This window comes from Zerene cesonia, chromosome 1 (genome assembly GCF_012273895.1).
Source record: "Zerene cesonia ecotype Mississippi chromosome 1, Zerene_cesonia_1.1, whole genome shotgun sequence".
Lineage (NCBI taxonomy): Eukaryota > Metazoa > Arthropoda > Insecta > Lepidoptera > Pieridae > Zerene > Zerene cesonia.
In genome coordinates this window covers 4,887,459-4,908,302 of record NC_052102.1, presented here as the reverse complement: position 1 = coordinate 4,908,302, position 20,844 = coordinate 4,887,459, and the positions used below count along the sequence as shown (strand labels likewise).

Genomic DNA, 20,844 nt, shown 5'->3' with positions numbered 1-20,844 from the left:
AATATTCAAATATCGTATTTATTCTACAAAGACCGCAGTAATATCCAATTATTTTCAAAATTATTATGGATGGATTGCCACAGGGTATATGAAATAGAGTTGTATAGCGTTAGCCACAATATTCAAATGTTTTATGCGCCATATTGAATCAGGTGGCACAATAATAACCGAGTTGGTTCATGGCACTGTGCTCTAAGTTGATTCTGGCTTCAGAAGTTTGTGCAGTGAACTTTATCTTAGGTTATCTCTTGAAGCGGTGTCGACCGAAGTAGGTGAAACTAATGCGAACTTATTCAGGAAATAAATGTTATATTTATCTTGTGCTGATTGAATTAATGCCTTTTCTCCGAGTGAACTTGATTAAATTTTGCTAGAATAAGTTTCTATAGTATTTATGAATGCTCGGTATAATGCAGTCTCAGCTATGCTCATCGATCGTACATACATTGCGAGTGACACTCGTACACTATTTCTGGAACACTGAACTTTTCCACCGCTTTTAACCTCTCTACGACTTATTGTTGAAAACCCTTTGCATATCATTATGTTTTCATCCACTCTGAAGTTAAAGTAAAAATAAGAAGAATAACAATTATTTAAACGAATAGCAATAAAATAACGACTCCATAATTCTTTAGTATTGTGATTCTGACATAAATTCATGTCGCAACGTTTTACGGCTTTCAAAGTTTGACCATTGTTATTTCTTTTCAGTGACGAAGTTCATCCGAATCGGAATTGCGGACAAAAATGACAACCCGCCCTACTTCGACAAGGAGCTGTACGAGGCTGAGGTCGACGAAAATGAAGATATTCAGCATACAGTCCTCACCGTCACCGCCAAAGATCACGATGAATGTAAGTCTTACACAATTATGTAATTAGTACAAACAACGGAAAACATTTTATTTTGCAGGACTATATATGTAAATTAATGTAATGTAACAGGAAGAAAGACAATGGTATGAGTTGGAATTTAAATTGAAAAATAGTTAAATAACATAAATACCTAGTTAACGTTTTGCTGTTTTTAGTAACACAATGTTATAATATTATTTTTTAACAAGTCAATGCATTTCTTACAAAATTCTACAGCATTTTGCAAAATATTGCCACATATATAAATATTGAATATTCCTTTAAAAATAGAGTGTCTAAAATAAAACTGCTGCAAATTAAAACTTAATAAACTAATTAAAGGTATAGCAATAGCACGTAGATTCAGAGTAAATAACAGGCGTATAATGTTACTACTATTCTGTGTGTATTCAAGAGAATATCGACAAGTCAACATAACAAATACAACGCACGAACTCGATCTGAAATCTCTGTATACGTAGGTGTTGCCCTATTTCTGTTTATTCGCTCATGCAGCTTACGAAAATCGACCATATGCACCCACCCAATCTTTAGTTGGGTTGACAGTTTTGTTATAATGGAGAAGTGTGTCAGGCGTTCAGTGAAATGGAGATCTGTGGTGACAATAGACTTGCGTCTGTCGCTTCGGAGTTTGACCGCAATGTTTATCAGATTTAGCTATAGTCTATTAAATTGCTGACTTAATTTATGACGATTATAAATCGTGTAAATGCCCATCACCCGAAAGCTTCCTAATTATGCCTCGTTCTCCTTTGTTATAATGATGAGCGGAGCGGCATGGTAGCAGCGATGTTTTAAACTTCAATTACTTTCATATTTAGGATTTCTTCTTTGTTGTTGTTTTATAATTACAAAAGTGAAGCGTGACCTAGACGTATCCAAAGCTAAAGAGGAAATCATTTAAAGGTGTTTATTGATAAAACACCTTGTACGACTTCGTTTTCAATAGTCTTTGTGAGAGTATAATAATACCTTTTGTGTTTCCCCTGCGGCTTTATTCGTTTCTTTTTCAATCCATATTCAAATTGATTAAATTTCGTTTGATGTACAAATAGCCTAATTCAGTATGGGTAACAGTTCCATCGCAGTGAGTAAATAATCGAGTTACGTAAATAAGTGAATGTTCTGGGACGATACGCATATAAATAGTATTCGTGATATAATACGTAAGGGTTGCATGAGTAACCTTCATATTGTCCGTGTTGTTATTGGAGTTCTTTCTTCCATACATCATGTTATAATGTAACCGAATAAACAGAAATCATATTTCTTCATGTTATAATAGTGTGTCCTATGTATTGAATGTGTGTGTTCCTTAAATTAGATGTCTTAGCATTTTGAATAAACATTGCTATGAACAGATTATTTGCCATATAAAGCTTCAATTTCATACTCTTTCAGTACTTCAACCGTCATACAATTATGCAATACGTAAATAAATACTCAGCACCAAGTCGTGAACCATCGTCATCGACGTGTGAATGTGCCAATTTGGCGCATACATCATGTTCAAACTTTCTTATATAAAGTGCACATATACATATTATAACTCACGTATTTACATACACCGCATGAGTTATTGAGAATTCCGACGAGTATGATCGATGAGTTTACATAGACATGGCTCGCAAGAAAACACTTCCCACTTTTCTCAACATAAAGTTTTATTAATGGAAATATTTGCATGCATTTTTCGCAAAATAACTATAATTAAATACGTATATGTAAAATACACATTTGAATAATATTGAGATACTTACTACTTATATATGAAAATCTTATTAAAATGGCAATGAAACGATGTGTCGTTGAATTTCTACTGATATTATGTATGTTATCTTGTAGCAACGAAACGATATTACGATATAATTTTTGTGTCTGGAGAGTGTTTTTGAAATTAGGCAAGGAAGGGTATTAAGATGTATATATGCGTATTGTGGATGATTTAAACCTACAACATTGTTGCAGCTATTGAATGTTTTTTTTATGATTAAGCGCTATCATTGTATAAATGTATATAGGATAGTAAAATGTTATGTGTTGCATCGTAAATCTATTGGGACCGGTAATATAAGGCCATTAATTTTCACAGCGCGTGTAATGAATTTGAGTTCTTTTTTATGTCGATTTTCTGAGAGTTCTATAGATTAATCCAGGATAAAAAGTAGTTCTAACTGCGCATTAGCAAAAGCATAACCTTCACATTATTATTTTTTATATAAGAAATAAATTGTTATAGTTTAATTCTTGTTTTGTGTATGTATTCTAGATACACAATAAAAGCATACATAGTAACAACAAATACCTTACAAAAATACGAGATTTCATTACCATGTTGAGAGCTTAAGAAGATTCGACTAGAAATGTACAAGAGTTCTCACTACGCTCAGTGCTTGCGTCGAAGCAGATTTCCCCAGTCTTGTTATGTTCCCCATTTTCAATTTAAATACATTGTAATGTATTTACGCAATTCTTACACAAATTCGAAGAGGCTTCTCCAATAACAAACTGCAAAAGAGTATCATTTCTTTAGAGGCGAAAAGAATCAAAAACTTCCTTATTAAAAGAAGCTTAAATGATCTCTGAAATATAATTGGCTGACTTGTAAAGGGATCACTTTTTCGTTACACTTTATTAAGTGATTGTTTCTCCTATTAATCACTTGAGCCCCACCCTGCGAAATTAACGAGGGGAAGAGATTTATTTGTACGAAATTACAAAGCAAAGTAAATAGATTTTCTGTATTTTTAGCGGCAATATCCAGTTTCTACGAAGTAAATTAATTAAGGGAACAATTTCGGTAGTGTTCATCGTGCAACTTGTTAAACTATTAAATTGTTGCCGTTACTTGCTGCGCGAGATATTTGCTTAAGTCTCCATTTAACCGCATCCTGTATCGCAAGTTTGCAGGAGAATGTATGTGCTATCTACCTCAGACCTCTCAGAAACATTCACACTAATGTAATGGATTAGCTGGCTTTTGAATTATTAAGCAAATCTTCCGCTGGAGACGCGTTGTATTCGATAGAAGGGCAGACGCTTTCGTGTTACCGAGTTATAGGTAATAAATAGGCTTTCGTAAATTTCATATCATGTTATGTTTTATAAATTACTCTCAGTAGTTCGTACAAAACCTAGTTTAAATAACAATGATTTTGAAATTGAGTTAATATAACATAACCCTCAGGTTATGCTATATTTATTGTATAATGTTTGCATAATATTTAGCTCAACTCTATCATGTCTTTCTCAAGTTCTCTAAAATGTTACAAATTGTTCCTTCGTAAGCTATATTCCTTGATTCATTAATTAATGCCACTTTACTATGCACTATGTAGTACCATTTTCATTGGAAATTAAATGATTTAAACATCACAAGAAAACTTCGCTAAAAGAGTTTTCGGCTTATTAAAGAACAATGTACATAAATTTGGCCGCCCTGTAATATTAATAAGTAGCTACTAAATTATTACAAAGTACCTAAGCTTAAAGGTCTATAAATTAGGAAAGTGAAGTCCTCAATGGGTGTAGCTCTTTGAATAATTACTTATCTATCGTATCGCAGTGCTTAATGGGGCATCTGAAAGCGAGTGGCGATATCTAAATTGATCTGCTTAGGTTATAATTAGCTCAGTCGTTAGTCACACGAGATCAGAACATATACGTGTATCAAGTTACACCGAAATCGTAGTAAGGTTCTATAATATAATTTGTTGGATATTTTTAGTAACTAATTAATATTATTGTTGGATATAAACATAGCAGCTTACGTCAGAAATTATATACAACTAATATTGTATTAAAAATCGAGTGTAGTTTCAGGAACATGCTTCGTAAAGCAACATTAATAACACAGTTCACGAGTCATCTGTGACGTAACTAAAAAAAGCCCTAGAAAAGAAATATTATAAAACTTTACCAGCTGAATAATTCCATGATTTAAGCAAAATTGGATTGCAGAGAGGATTCTTTAAAAACGACTGCATTCCTAACTAGTCTTTGAGAAAACTTTATTATCACTATAACGCTCTTCTCGGAATTGAAGTTTTATAATAAAGAGATAACTTACCTCTTACCTGCTGTTCTGTCTTTTCTTGAGGAAAGAAACGACTAAATTGCGATTATTATGGCAAGCGCTCTCATGGCTAGCCATAACTTTTCCTTCAGGACTTATAAAGGGTAATAATAAAATGGTATGGTTTATAATATTTTAAATTAAATCCGTTATTGTAATAAACAATGATAATTTATACGAAACAAAAATAAACACTATTAAACGTAATGTACCTATCACAAAGGGTAGTCTTACCGCCTACAGCAATATCTACCGGGCGTATAATTGTTTTAAATTACAACATTTTCACTGTGGCTTTTTGGTAATTGTCAATTACAATGGTTGGCCAAATGATCAGAAACAATGCTCAAATTCTTATGTTTTAGTAATCATTTTAGAAGCTACAAAAATCATCGTTGTTTTCATTATTCCTTTATCGTATGAACAGATTTATATAAATATTTATTTTATTAGCATAAAGGGTTGGAAAAGCTTACATTAATATACATAATACAAAAATATTTCAAAGAAGTATTTCATTCTGATACAACCAAAACGTAAATTGATGTAATTTTACTCTCGAAAAGATTTTAATGTGGCTTTTATTAATTGAAATTATATTTGATTAAATTGCCGCAATTGAATCAGCTCTATTGCAGCAATTATAAGGCTATGTGCGATATTCAATAATTGCGTACATAATATGTGTACGTTTGCAGATATGTTTATGAAAAATACAGAGTAACCTTCGTAATATCATCATTCACTTTATACTTTATAGTTTTATGAATTTTTAATACTATCAACTGAATCATTAAACTCTGGCAAACAATCTCGTTTCATTGTTACGTTATTTCTTTACTATGTCAAGAAGCATATAAACTCCGGAGCTTATACATTTTGAATTTCAAACATTTCATTAATTCATTACTATTCATGTTTGTCATTGTAACACCTTACATAATAAGTATATGGGATGCACGATATTGAGATCCTTAGTTTTTAGGTGGTAGTTACGTAGTCAATAATTCCACATGTGCAATTAGGCGGTTCCGCGCGTTATTAATTCTGCCTCGGGCACATTAATAACTCCGTTTAATTGAAGACGTCACGGCTTCCTTGCACGATTATGCGCAGCGCGTAGCTTTTCATCGCTCCTAATGGATGGAACCACGACAACTCATCATAATAAAGCAGCAAACAACGTCTGATTTATTGTTATTACTAGTAATCTACTTAATGTAGATTTGGCTGCAAATTTATTCTTTAATTTATTTTATTACAAGCAATTCAACACCCTCGATAGTTGCAATAAATTGCTGGTAAATTACTTATTTTATTAAGTACTAGCTTTCTGCCCGTGGATCCGCTCGCGTGGACTAGAAAATTTCATATATCTTGATTGATTTTCTAAGAGAAGGCAGAAAACCCCTTATTGTTATTTACAGACCTATTCAATGGCATGGTATTTAATAACACATTCGATTTTTTTCCGCGTTTATATGTGTGGAGTTATAAGGGGAAGCTATTAATATTATAACCTTTCGCCATGTAGTATTTTGTCAAAATCTGTCCAGTGGTTTTTAAGTGATTGACGTCCTTACAAACAAACAAACGGACACCAAAAAAAAAAAAACCAATAATTCATCACGGTCTATAAAACCATGGATGTTGATGAACCATGTACAGAAATGGTATGGTTCCTTACTCTTTTATTATATGCAGAGATGTTACATGTACTCGAGTTAATATTATTATAATAATATGACTCATATCTCTATGAAGTAGACACTAACCCCTAATTGTACCGCGACGTAATAAGCGCGCATACATGCCAGTCTCGTGATAAGAGCGAGTCCCCTGTGTACCTTGAATATTGTGCTCGCTGTAGAATTTCCGAGAATATAGTGAGAATCGTACATAATTAATTCAACATAGACGTATACATATTGAGGTCAACTAATTCGTGGTGGAGACCACTCATGTGGAGGGTAGTTCACCATTAATTGCGGCTGCGATGACTCGTTCCGCGCTCCGATCTGAGTGATTGTCTCGTTAACTCATTGTGACGCGGCGGCTGATCAGCGTTTTAGCTTTGTCTTACGAGTACCACTCGAATCAATATACGCAATCAATCCCAAATTTTGATGAAACGACGCCTTGATATCAAGTCACTTTAAACGTGAAAATCCATGACATGAAATTATTTTCCTAACAGTGCTGTGTTAGATTAAGCATTTCAATTGTTTAGCTCTGTTTCAATGGACTTAAATTTTCAGAATTCAGGTATTGCATTGTTTCACAGATTAGTAGAATCCCAGAACTATTGTTTGTAATGATGCTGGCATTTGTCATGTTAAATTATAAACTACCAGCTGTTCGCCCCGGTTTCGCCCCTGGTACATATATAGCCTATGTCACTCAGTAAAGTTGCAGCATACTAATGGTGAAAGAACTTTTAAAATCGTCCCAGTGGTACAAAAGTTTCCTCTTTATAATATTAGTGTTGATATAATAATAATAATAATAATAACATTTCCTATGTAATTTGTTGCGTTTCAATCATTCGATTCCCTGTCCCACTTGGCTTTTTACCACAACCGACTGATTTATCAACGACATTCGAGCATTGCTGTTAAATAATAGTCAGAGAACCCTATTCCGCAATTTTGGGGTAGCAATTCGGCGCTTTCATATTTAGATTCGCTTGACTATGAAACTTGGTCAGTGATTTTATTTCGTCCAATCAAAAATAAACAAGACTATATCCTTACTAATATTATAAATGCGAAAGTGTTTGTTTATTTGTCTTTCTTTTCTTCTGAAGGTAAAGAGTTCTTCTATGGTAAAGAGGCTAGACAGTCACATCCTACTGATATTATAAATGCAAAAGTTTGTAAGGATGTATGTGTGTTTGTTACTCTAAAACTACTGAATCGATTGCAAAGAAATTTGGTACGAAGATAGCTGGACAACTGGAATGACATATAGGCTTTTCATCCCGATATTCCTAAGGGATACGGACTTACGCGAGTGAAACCGCGAGGGCGCAGCTAGTATATAAATAAAACTGTTTTACGTGTATAAAGCTTCTTTAATGATGCTGCAATCCCATTAAATATAATTTATGCGAGGTATTTCATGTCTAGACGATAACTTATTAATGAAAATTGCGAAGTAAAATTCTAGAACTTTTAAATATATATAGTAATAACGAGATCGAGAAATTTTCTTTTGAAATTTTCTTACAAGAAAGGAGCTATCATACAATATGTAAGTTAATTGCATGTAATCCAGTGTATCCGGTGAAAATCATATTTTTTCTTAAAACGAATATTTTTTTATGTAAAATGAATAAAAAATATAAATCTAAGCAAGCCTCTACATGGTTGTAACATGTAATGTATTAAAATGTTATATTTATACACATACAGATTTAATATTATCCCAATATGGAGCTTTTTGTCCATGACGTCACAAAAACACGAGCAAGCGAGTGCCCTTTGACACTTGACAAATTACGTTATGATTTTGTTGTCGAGCCAAGTGAACAGCTTGAAAGTTTTAACTTATTTACCTACGCGTGTTATGCTAAGTGATAAAGTTTGCAGTTTTCTGCTGCATGCTCCCTCGGATGATTTCTTTTGTCTTAATGGAATAACTTATTAACAAACTTCCGTTGTTAAGTTACGATGCAACGGGTTGCTGTATGTGAATTATGTTTCTCTAAAACTGCGAATTTTGCTCTTATATTTTTGTAATTATCGTTAATATAAAAAATCTTTAATCGCGCAGTTACTCGTTACTTGGATTTTGTAGCGTTATAAATTCGCAAATTACGTGATGTTTTTAAAAGGGATGAATGATATTTTGATACAAAAAGCTCGCGTAAAAGTACTCGTAACAGTTGATCAATCGCGATTATTTATATTTAACTGTTTATTGTGTCCGCTTCCAATAATTGGCATGACTGAAAACGTTTGTTTTTATAGGATGGACTATACCAATAATACCTTTCGAATAAAAGCTTAATACATCATGTTTTATCACATAAGTTATAGATCAGATATCGATTAAACCGGTTTGGTTTGTTATGATTTCGTTTTGATCTAAATGTTTTATCGTTGTACGTTATTTAAAAGAGTGAAAGCTTTCACGTTGAAAAATACATATAACTGGATCTTTTACTGCAATATTGATAGATCTCGTCATTTTTGAAAAGCTTTTTTAACTTTTCTTGGATTCAATCATTCGTCGCGTTCAGGTTTTTTAAATTCACCGTCTTTGCAAATTGGCTATCCGATACTAAATCAGTCTTCGAAAAGTCAAGAAGACTCTTATATAGATAGCGTTTAAATTAAAAATGAAAAATCTGTCCTCGCCAATATATATTATGTAAAATGTTTACTATCGATATGTTGTAGACTGTATATTACTTAAAACAGAATATGCATACAAACCGCACAATACTAAAAGGATATTCCAAAGGCTTTCGTTGTTCATATAATACTTATATACATACTGATAAATATATAATTCAAAAACTTTTTCATCCCTGGATGTATTATATTTTCTTATACTTATTTATATCAAGAAAACATTTAAGGCTAAAAAACAAAGACGTTTCGCTCAGAGCAAGAGGCACTTAGAAAATAGTTTAATATTAGATGATTTCGTATCAAAGAATTCTAAATAGTTTTCTCTATCTTCATTCTGTGATAAATATTTGTTCTGTATCTAAAACGCTCGGTTAACGAGACTGCAATTTCTCAAATTACATAGTTACGTAAAGTATACGTACTTCATTATGGAGTTATGAAGAGGAATAGAGCTCTTGCGGATGTATGCTTACTGGTTGTCTATAGTTTTCTAACTAGAAATTTAATTAGTATTTAAATAACTTAGTTGGCGTACTGATTTCATAAAATGTTCTATATTTTTTAATGTAATCTCACTAGCTGTTAGTGTAGCTGTCAAATTTTCAAGTAGAATAAAAATTTTACTGGAAAATTAGACGTTTCTTCTCCCAATGTTTCTTAACATCTGTAGCTCCGTTACGACGTGAAAAAAAGGCAAACAAACACTCCGAACTTTAGTTAAAAGCATTAGAAAAATAAAAATGGGAATAAACTAGAAACATTGAAAATATATTAAAAAAACTGGGACACGCAACTAAAAAATAATAATCTTATATATAAACAAAGTATTTGCCGAAGTGACCATATTGATTAAAAGTAAATAAAACATGTACTCCAAAATACATTACAATTTTCAACTCCGTTAATTGGAACTCCGAATATGTTATTCATAACATCTTTCATCCTAATACTAACTAATCCTAACTACTTACTCTATTTCTAATGTTCAAATTATGAATCATTCGAATTCACAATGCCAGTCGCCAATTTCTAGCATCTGTTAATTCTAGTTTTAACAAAGGCATTTAGGAAAAACTTGTTCTAGAGAAAACGCCTTCTACCCAAAATAACTGTAACATACACATTAAGTAACAAACGAGTATACAAAGCTTAATTACAAATACTTGCGGCCAATTATTTACAGGTCACTTGTTGCACATCTTTTGCATACTACATAAGCATTCATTTGAAATTAACTTCATCACACAATAGACGTGCAAAATCGAGCAATGGAATACTATTATTTTTAAATTTGTTTATGAAATAAACTAAAGTAGCTAATATTAAAAACGTGATGTCAAAGATCAAGTTGACGTACATATAACCGAGGCAACACTAATCAGAAAGGCTATCAATGTTGGGTATTCCCTTTACGATATTGATTTAATAAAACATTTTATACATAGGTATGACAATGAGCTCCCGTTTTCATGCGTTAAATTGAATTAAATTTATATCGTCGAACATAATACAAAATAGCATTGTAGAATCTCACTCATAATTTTTAGAGAGAAGTTATCTGTATTTTTTCATAGTCGTACATAGCAGAGCAATATAATAATGACCAGAATATGACATAAAGAACTTTATACTGTTTTCGTATGTTGTAATAATCTATAATTGTTAAAACGTTAATTTCATTAAACGCGAACGCCTTTTTTAGCTTTCACCAGCATTTAAAACTGAAGTACCTACATTATACAGGATTAATTCAATAATTTAACTACTGAATTATAATTTTATACAACTGTGCTTCCGTCACTAGCACCAAATCTTATAAAATTTCATGTCGTTGCAATAAAATCTTCTCTTTGAATAAACATTCCGGGTTGGAGCTGTGACAAATTACCGCAGCTTGCCATCAAAAGCCAAAACGAACGCTGGATAAAATAATTCTTTTCAACGACGTCGAATGGGCTCAACTTGCAACCTAATTATTCATACCACGTTTAAATCCCTTTTGTTGTCAGACTTTGACAAAATATGTATTTAATTTGCATATTCCAGTTTATCTTTATTATCCCAAAGTGCAATATATCGAAATTTTCGGTTTGGTTTATAGAAAATACACTATTACAAAAGTGACTGTAAATAAATCTATTTAGCTTTTTTTCAAAGCATTAACTAAAACAATGCTAAAGTATTTCGCAAAAACCACGGTTTGTCAGAGAATATTTAGGATTGGGTTGTCTATAGCGCACGAAGTAGATCGAAGGTTCTAACAAAAACTAATTAAACTGAACATCGGCATGTGTAGCCTCGAGAAGTAATGAATAGTGGAGGACCGGAGAATCCACCTCCGCCTCCGGCTACCGTGTAAAAAAACAGCTTTAATTAAAGCACTGTGATCTTTGAACAGTGAGCTTGATTTTAATTGAAATCGCATCCTTAGAACCTATAAATAGAAGCATTATTGCCTTGTTGTGTTATAAAACACTACTAACTAAATACACGATGTCGATATCATTGAAAATAGTATGTAAAATAACAAAGCTATAAAATTTGTACACTTATTTAAAGATAAGAACGTGACGTAAAGCGATTAACCACTTCAAGTAGTACAGATTGAGAAAATCGTACTTTCAGCAGTTATATAAACTTGTACACAAGATGAGCTGACTTCAGAGAATGGCACAATTGCTGACTGCGTATGTCTTTGTCCTACATATCTTATGCATGATACTGTTAGGCGTTATGCCAGTTTCTTATAGCTTATTCGGTATATAACTTCCATCAATGATTGTACAGATAAACTACATAATATCACCTATTATACAATGCGACAATGCATATGCACTTATCCATACTTTAACTCCTAAAAGTAATAGCAATATACCATTGCATTAAATATATCTTAGTAAAAGGAATATAATAACGGTCAATAAAGGACGAATACTAAAGATAAGATGGAAGATAGAAAACATAATCCACACAACATTACAAAGGAATGGAAAAATGCCAAAAAAAAATGGAATAATACTTATTGCATTGACAAAAGTACTCAAGAGTTACTTATTCTTTCATTTATGCCAACGTAGGTACGTATGCTATATTTTCCAACGGAATAAAAATACTGATAATAGTTTAAAAGAATGTTTCATTGTGCTAAGTATAAATCAAAGGCTATGTCTGCATAATAAAGTTGCAAAAACACCAACAGAAATGCAAAAAATCTTCGGACTGAAAATTGCAACACACAATGTTTTTCATCATAAATAAAAAAATAACCTCTTAATCAAAAAATATTTTGTTATTCAAAGAGAAATCAAGTGAAGTTGTTTAACAGAGATTAAACAGTAATTATAATTCTAACACTACGTAATCCAATTTTGTGCGTCTTTAGAAAACTATTATATGCCTCCTGTCCCGTTAAGTCGCAAATATTTAGGTATAGTGGAAGATTGCCAAGTCTCAATACCAGCCCGATTCACACTACTGGGTCAATAATGGACTCTTGAAAACTGAAACGTCTGGTGCTAAGTCGTATCGTATCATTTGCATATTTAACGTTTAAGAATATTCAAAGACGCTGCATAAGTCAATGTTATTAAACTAATTTTACAAAACTCAATACTGTGAGTACATATATCTGAGTATTTGCTTGCCAAAATAATTTAGGTTTTCTGATTAAAATACTGAAATTATATTTTCCAAATATTGCAAATATTTCTTAGTATAAATTATCGTTCATATCGTAAAAAATGTGTAAATATTGCATAAATAATTCTGATAGATAAATAAAAAATGCGCTGCTGCTTTATCGCTCCTGGCAGTGTTATTTTAATATTCCAAGGGCTGACTACGTTTTTATATTAAAATTTTGTTGCTAATATTAAAAATTGTGCTGTAAATTTATATTATTCATATTGATATTTATATTATTCTAGTTACCTTGAAGCAAGTCTCACACAAATTCACGTGTTACGATAACAGTTGAATATCATGATATTAGATCATTTCCCTATGATCTGATGTCGCAGTTTTATCCGGCTTTCAAAAGTATATTGTAAAAGTATACTGGTGGCAATTCACCTAGGTATAAGTGGGTTACATAAGGTCGTAAATATTCGTAGTCCCTTTACGCAAATATTGAATGAGAAATTCTTTATACCAAGTTTTGTGAAGCTAAAAGTGATAATATTAATAACGGTCTGAAGTTGTTGGATTTATCTATGAGAAATTACTGTGTGAGTGTACATACAAACAGCTATGTGAGTATAGGTAACTCTATACGCAACATTTACAAAGATAACACAATTAATTATATCTGCGTATCATTGACTAAGGTGTTCTAGTCTATAATTAGTACATACTCATTATTCTTGCTTTCGTCCTCTATATAGGTCACTGTGCCAGGGTCGAATCTTATAAATTTCATACATATTTTTTTAAGCCTTTAATATGATTCAAGTATTATAAACTTGCTACATCAGTTAAGCTTGACAATTAAGTGTTTGAATGTCATGGTTCTGAAGTAAATTTCAATAGTAAATCCAACTAGTTTTTTTTAGAAATACCAAAGATCGCAATGTGGTTGATTGTACGTAGTATCGCTTGGTATTATAATAACTTGATCTTTAGATGTAAGGAGAATAGTAGATAATATAAATTTGGTCCCTCGTCAATTCGACGTATGTGTGGTAAAAGCATTATTCCGCACGGCTCGGACGTACTGACCATGCATATTCATGTACCCTATCCGGAGGCGCGTATTAATTTGCATCCTGATCCAACAACCATTTCGGTATCATTGTCCATTTTCGTTTCTTCAGTAAAAATTTTCGCCCGAGTGAAGGCGAGACGGTTCAATGACACGTGAAATCGAAGTTTCCGCATAAAATAACGTGAATAAACCCGATTTTCGAGTTTAAACTTTAAAGCTAACGTAAGGAAATATATTCTTCAATCGCCGTGAAAAATTTTGTACGTAACATTATTTTTGATGTAAATGAATAAATGATGTAAATTAAAAAACAATGTTAAGATAAGTTTCCTACAAAGAAACTTTCTTCTTGTGTAATTTTAGTCAATAGCTAGTAATATACAGTCGACGTCTTGTTATTGGAAATGGTCGAACGACACGCGTGCCGGAAATTGTCTTGTAGTTTCTTACTTCTAAACCAGTGCTCTGTGTAATTTAAAGTCCTTGTGTCTAGTTATTATATAAAGGAAACCACGCCCAAGGTTACCGAGACGGCTGTAGCTATCAAATGTGTACGTGACCAGCTAAGCAGAACTAGGAGAGTTATGTACTAGAAACAGCTGATGCGTCGTGTTTATGAGCCATGTAAGCGAGCTCTTTACGTTTTCACTCCGTTCGCGTAGCAGTATATTATCTTGATTGCTCTGGCTATCACAAAAAGTTAATTGTTGTGTTTATTCTCGTTTATTGCAAATTACTTTCGAGGAGTTATCTTTATTCTATGGCAACATTAAAGGGAAATTTGTAAGAGGTATTGGACCAAAATTCCATGTTTTGTTCCAATACCTTTAGTAAAAAATAATTCATTGAAGAGGAAAAGACACATAAAGATCCTTTAAATCTCTAGCTATGTTTTATTAAAATACTAGCTGCGCCCCGCGGTTTCACCCGCGTAAGTCCGTATCCCGTAGGAATATCGGGATAAAAAGTTGCCTATATGTTATTCCAGTTGTCCAGCTGTCTACGTACCAAATTTCATTGCAATCATTCATTAGTTTTTGCGTGAAAGACAAACGCACACACATCCTTACAAACTTTCGCATTTATAATATTAGTAGGAAGTAGGAAGATGGTATGACATGTTTCGATTTATAAAATTTTTAAAATTTAACTACGATTCACAAAAACCTACTTCATCTATTACAATAGAAAATTCAAATGTTTCATAACAAAGAATTGCTTATACGTTGCTAGTTGACTGAACTGTTTTAATGTGAACATACTTGAATTTTATGTTTTTATTACCCAACTGGGTGTAAACTGTAATGACCTGACACGTTTTGAGCAATAATTCTTACCACACACTAATTCCCAGCAGAACGATGAAGCAGCTTTATTCTAAGTCGTTTCACAATCTACAAACTGTTGAAGGTCCGTGCCAAAAGCATTGTATGAATAAACTTCATACAAGTATGAAGTAATAAGGTTAATCCCGTCTCATGATTATTTTAAACATTTTTCACATAGTAACCCACATTCGTATGACACCTAGGGTTTTGAACTTACTTAATGACTTACTTAATAACTTAACGTTTATTTTTGTAAAACCTGCTTGTACACTGCTTCGTATTGTGGAATATTTATTACTATTTATTACTTATTATTCGTTACGATTGTACGTTACGAGACTGAGCGATCAATTTAAGAATATTATTATCATTATGATTCTGACGCTGTGAACGGAGTATAGATTTTACGTTTACTATATTAGGAGGTACATAACATTAAAATGAATTTCTATTGTATTCGATTATCTCAACAATTAATACAATTATATTATTTATGTGATGAAAGGGATAACTGTAACAGTATCATACCGGATCTATAGTTTGATCATTGGTAACTAACTATTCACCATGTTTTTAAATAATGTTAAAGAGTTAAACACACGCAAAAACGCGTTATGTATTGTTTATTTATTTCATGGCATATATACAATTATAAATCTTTTCTCCAAATCTTCTCACTGAGGCTTCTAAATAAGTAAAACTCTGAAATAGAACCAAATGACAACAATTTCATATCAAACGCTCAAAGAATCACGTCAATCGGTTGAAAACCCGGAGATATCGAATAACAAAACCAAAAAAATCTGTTGAATTGACATTCTCCTTTGTTTTTGGGAACGTCTTCTAAGAATAAAATCAAATACAAATTTTAATATTGAACTTATATTCGAAATCGGTGCCAAAACTCTTATAATAACTAAATACGATATCAACTACAACTGAAATTTTAAAATAGACTGAAGTTATTTGTTACTTTTGGGTTAGGAATTAAGTAATTTATTGTTTTTGTGTACTGAATGGGTGTTATGTATATACAGAAGAAATAAAATGCATTGTATTCTAGTTAGAATAAAATTAACGTATGCATATGCATTCTAACCATAAAAGAATGTGCAGTGTTGTGCAATGAGGTTACTATATAGTGTGGAAGAAGAGAAACTAGATTCAAACGAATCGATTGCAACCAAAGAAATTCACTTTAGTCTCGAGTATATAGAGTTTTCCAGACAGCAAAAAAACACGTTTATGACATTTAAAAAATTTTAGAAACTTATATATAATCTTTGTATATAAAGAAAGGTGAAGTTTTGTAATGGCTATCTGAAGTAATTTTAAGAAGTATTTTGTTTTTTTATGTGTCTGTTATTAAAAAGTTTATATGTTGTTGCTAGAAGGCAATATTTAAAGCAAGTTCGTTCCCAGCTGTTGTGTATATTTAAAAGGATCTCCTGCCCGACTATAAATAAGACTTTTATTCAATATTAATTCGGACTCAATCTTATTTTTCATGTAAAAAGATATACATATTATATACCGAATATAAAAGAATCATTAAATATCATGTGCTTTTATTAATAAATTCGTTTAATGAAATGTTAGAGACGGTGTTAGATTAAATTCGTAAAGACGTTCAATTAAACTTAATATTCAGGTCGTCATATGGTTCCGCTCGCTGATTCGTCCTTCCGTTATGAAAAAGAATGAACTCGATGTTATTAATTTCTATTGTCTTTCATTTCTATGGATTTAGATATTAATGTTGCGTATTGATAAGTACGAATAAGTATATTGAATAAATTGACGGACAATTTTGTGTTTTGATGTTTTTTAATTATTATTACTGTAGTTACCTTTTGCAGTTTGTTCCAATCATGAAACCGGCAAATGCCATGCAAAAAGTTATGCAAGCAAAAAGTTCGAAAATAGGTCTACCAACGAACAGTTGGAAAACGTGATAAATTAATTGATGTCTTATAGGAAATCTTTGTTCTTGTAGTTGAAACAAAAATATAGTAGAGATCGCTACCTAGCTATAAGTCACCTTTTGCTATTTTTTTGAATGTAAACTGCCTTTGTGATTTTTTTTGTTGCATCTGTTGTAAATTATATTGTTTAATAATAAATAAACGAAATAAATTTGAAAAGGGGTTCAAAAACGTATCAGTTAATAATCCTGGGCTTTATGGCGCGCAAGCGGAACATCTGAATCTAAAACTTTAAACTTTAATCCATTTCGGTCCAATCCATATCCGCAGCAGGTCAAATGTCCAATTTAATTTAAATCAAATAGATGTTTTGCAATTTGTTGAATGGATTCCTTTATCTCGATATTCCTACGGGATACAGACTTACGTGGGCGAAACCGCGGGGCGCACCTAGTTTGTCAAAAAGAAATGAAGGAAGAAAGACTCTTTGTAAACGTTCCGTCGCACTATATTTATATCTACTTATTTATTTATTTTATACTTTATTGCACACAAACATTTACAAAAGAAAAGACATAGATGAAACAAAAACAAAAGAGACATGCACAAATGGCGGCCTTATCGCTAGGTAGCGATTTCTTCCAGACTACCATATAACATAAAAAGAGAGACATCTCATATTTATTGACCACTTCAATAGTTTTATCAACACTGCCCCATGTTTATCGTTAATTGTTGTTTAATTATCCATGACAATGCCTTAAGGAATTCAAAATTTAACTGCTTTATGGGTCATGAGAAAACTTTTAACCATCTGTCAAAAGTTTATGAAATATTCAAACTTAATTACAATCTTAAGTTTCTACTTAAAATCGTTAAATCTTATTTATTGTACCCATGGTTTCTGGTAAGTAATATTTAAAAAATATATATATTTTATACAACATTTAATTTCATACAACTTCCTTTCGATTCGCGGCTTCGCTTGCATTTCGCACTATTGCGTGACAGCCATACATACACTTTCATATCCTACTTCACTCGAATCAAATTTTGTTTTTCGACAAAATGTATTTTATGTCCTTTTCCAAGATTGAGTTTATATCGGTTCCAAATTTCACCAAAATCGGACCAATAATGGTAACATACACACATACAGAGTTACTTTTGTATTTGTATAATCGGTAGGAATGATACGTAGTTATGTATGGAAATAACTTAACGATAATATCTCTCTTACCTTTTAATTACAAAAGGGAGTAGTCTAATCAAACTGCTCTAGACTGATCTAAATGGTACAAGTCTACTCGTTTACAACATCTCGTCTATCATATAAATATAATATTTCCTCCCTAATTTCTGGGATAATATAAATTCCTATACAAATACGTGCCTAAAACACGCATTATCATTAATCTATCCTGTAATATTACACAATATTTTCATGTTATAAGGCTCAGAATACCCAGCGAATGTAGCTGTATATAATCCAGTCGTTTAATTAAAACACGGTCCGACTGTAATAAGTTTGGAGAAGTTCTCGCTTAATTATTACAAAGCTAATTATATTATTTCCAATGAGAACTATTGCTTTATCAAAATAACAGCGAACACTAGTTAGCGCAGTGAATCCAGCCGTGAATAAATGGTGTAGTTTTTAGAGAATCGTTCCCTGGATACAATGCTCCGTCCAATTTCAGATATTACATAATTTATCCATTCGAACTGAATAATTGTGTTATTCCTTGGCAGTCGACCATGCCTTGAATAATCATTATGATTCTTTACACTAATTAACTAGCTCTGTCTGAACTATAAAATCGGGCTTAGTGATTTTTCTAGAAATCCTGTTCCATTTCTTATTAAACTTAATTTCACCGTATCTCAGGCGATTAAACTAATATTTATAAATTCAATAGTATCTCTTTCTGTCTATTTTTCTGTCGTGTGTGTTCACGATATAACGATATGATTCACGAATAAAGTGATATTTCTTTCAACAATCGAGTAATTATTGAACACGCTTCCCAACAATATGTCATTTGTTATAATTGTTTGACTATGATAACCGTTAAACAATTAATTTGATTTAACCGTAATATAACTAAGCTAATTTGTAATCAATGATGCAGCGAATGGATATGTTTGACAGGGTTTTGATTTTATACAAAACATACATCCGAGTGCGTGCTCATTATTATATCCACAAAATAATATTTAGTGCTTTGTTATGTATACGTGTATTTAATGTAAACAGGCTTTTCAATAGTGTGTGCATATTTATCTGATATTTATAAAATAACAATACGATAAAAATTAAGTAACCTATTATTTCGTCTGATATTTTTATCGTCATATTTTTATTGTTATTATATAAATATATATTGTACTACTTTAATATTTCAAAATAAATTAACCTTATAACAAACCCGAGTATTCAGTGACATATATAGGGTGGTGCCACCGTAGCCCAAACGCAAGGTGTAGGCTCTGGGGGGCTCGTGAATGGTTAGACCAGGACAGGACTATTATTTTTGGTTTACTCCTGATAAGTTCCCAATGCACACCTTGTGCCCGATTCCAACTAAAAGACAAGCACAGTTATATAAGCTCGCACAGGGCGCAAAGAGCAGTACCAGTATGTATATACTTTAAAATTTGTATTATAAAAATATAGTTGTACTTCAAAAAACAATACACTAATTATAATCAAAGCCTTTAGTTTCAACATGAAAGCTCTCATTGGAACATGTAAACAACTTTAGAATATAACTATGTCGGAAGCTAGTTCAAACCCGAGAATTTCTTTGATACGCTGTTCTAGTATCAAGTGTACTTCAAGTAAAATTAATTAATAGTGAATATCCCGCACGCGGCTCCGCTTGGATCTTAACGGCTCTTGTGGCGAGGCTTCTCGTAATACCGTGTCTTTAACAATTTATTTGACACTGGCACTCGACTTAATAAACTTTAATAGTTTGTACGATATTAAAACGAAAGTATCTACTTGAAAATCACTTACATTAAGTTAATTAAAACTGTTTGAAAAAGTAGATTTTTTATCAGCTTGCCTTGCTTGTAATGTCTGTCGTATCTTTCATAATTAACTGAATAAAGCAGATTTTCATAGTAGCTCCCGGTCTTAATTAAAGTATTCATAGATTATTGAACAAGCTCTAAATTGGACAAAAATAACGCTCTTACTTCAAATTCATACTAAAATACCCAATTTTTACATTACTTTGTGTAGAATCCTTTATTAATAATATGTAGGTACGAAGTATACAAAGTACTTGTAACAGTTAGCCTATCAGTATAGCTCCAATAAACCAGAAAAATATTTGCGTTCAATAAATTATAAAAGATTGTAGTTAGTCTATATGAAAGTTAATTAAAAAAAAAGCTCGTCTCTTCTACACCGTATTATTTTGCAATAAAAAAGGTTTTCAAATAACAACTATAAATTGGGTATGATATTGGCTTCGTAATTGAAGTGGTCATTTTTAATAAAAAAAAAAAAAAAATAAAAATAAGTTTATTTGAACCATAAAGAGAAATACACTGCAGACATTTCATG

At 31.9% G+C, this 20,844-nt stretch overlaps 1 protein-coding gene across 3 annotated transcripts in view; it reads left to right on the top strand.

The window, feature by feature from the left end:
• Window positions 1-20,844, top strand: part of LOC119828250 (neural-cadherin-like) — a 115,322-nt gene that overhangs the window by 63,409 nt on the left and 31,069 nt on the right. For all 3 annotated transcript variants that reach the window (XM_038350359.1, XM_038350367.1, XM_038350375.1), the window contains one exon: window positions 715-858. In XM_038350359.1, coding sequence (XP_038206287.1) covers window positions 715-858 — 144 coding nt within the window. The remainder of the gene's footprint in view (window positions 1-714; window positions 859-20,844) is intronic.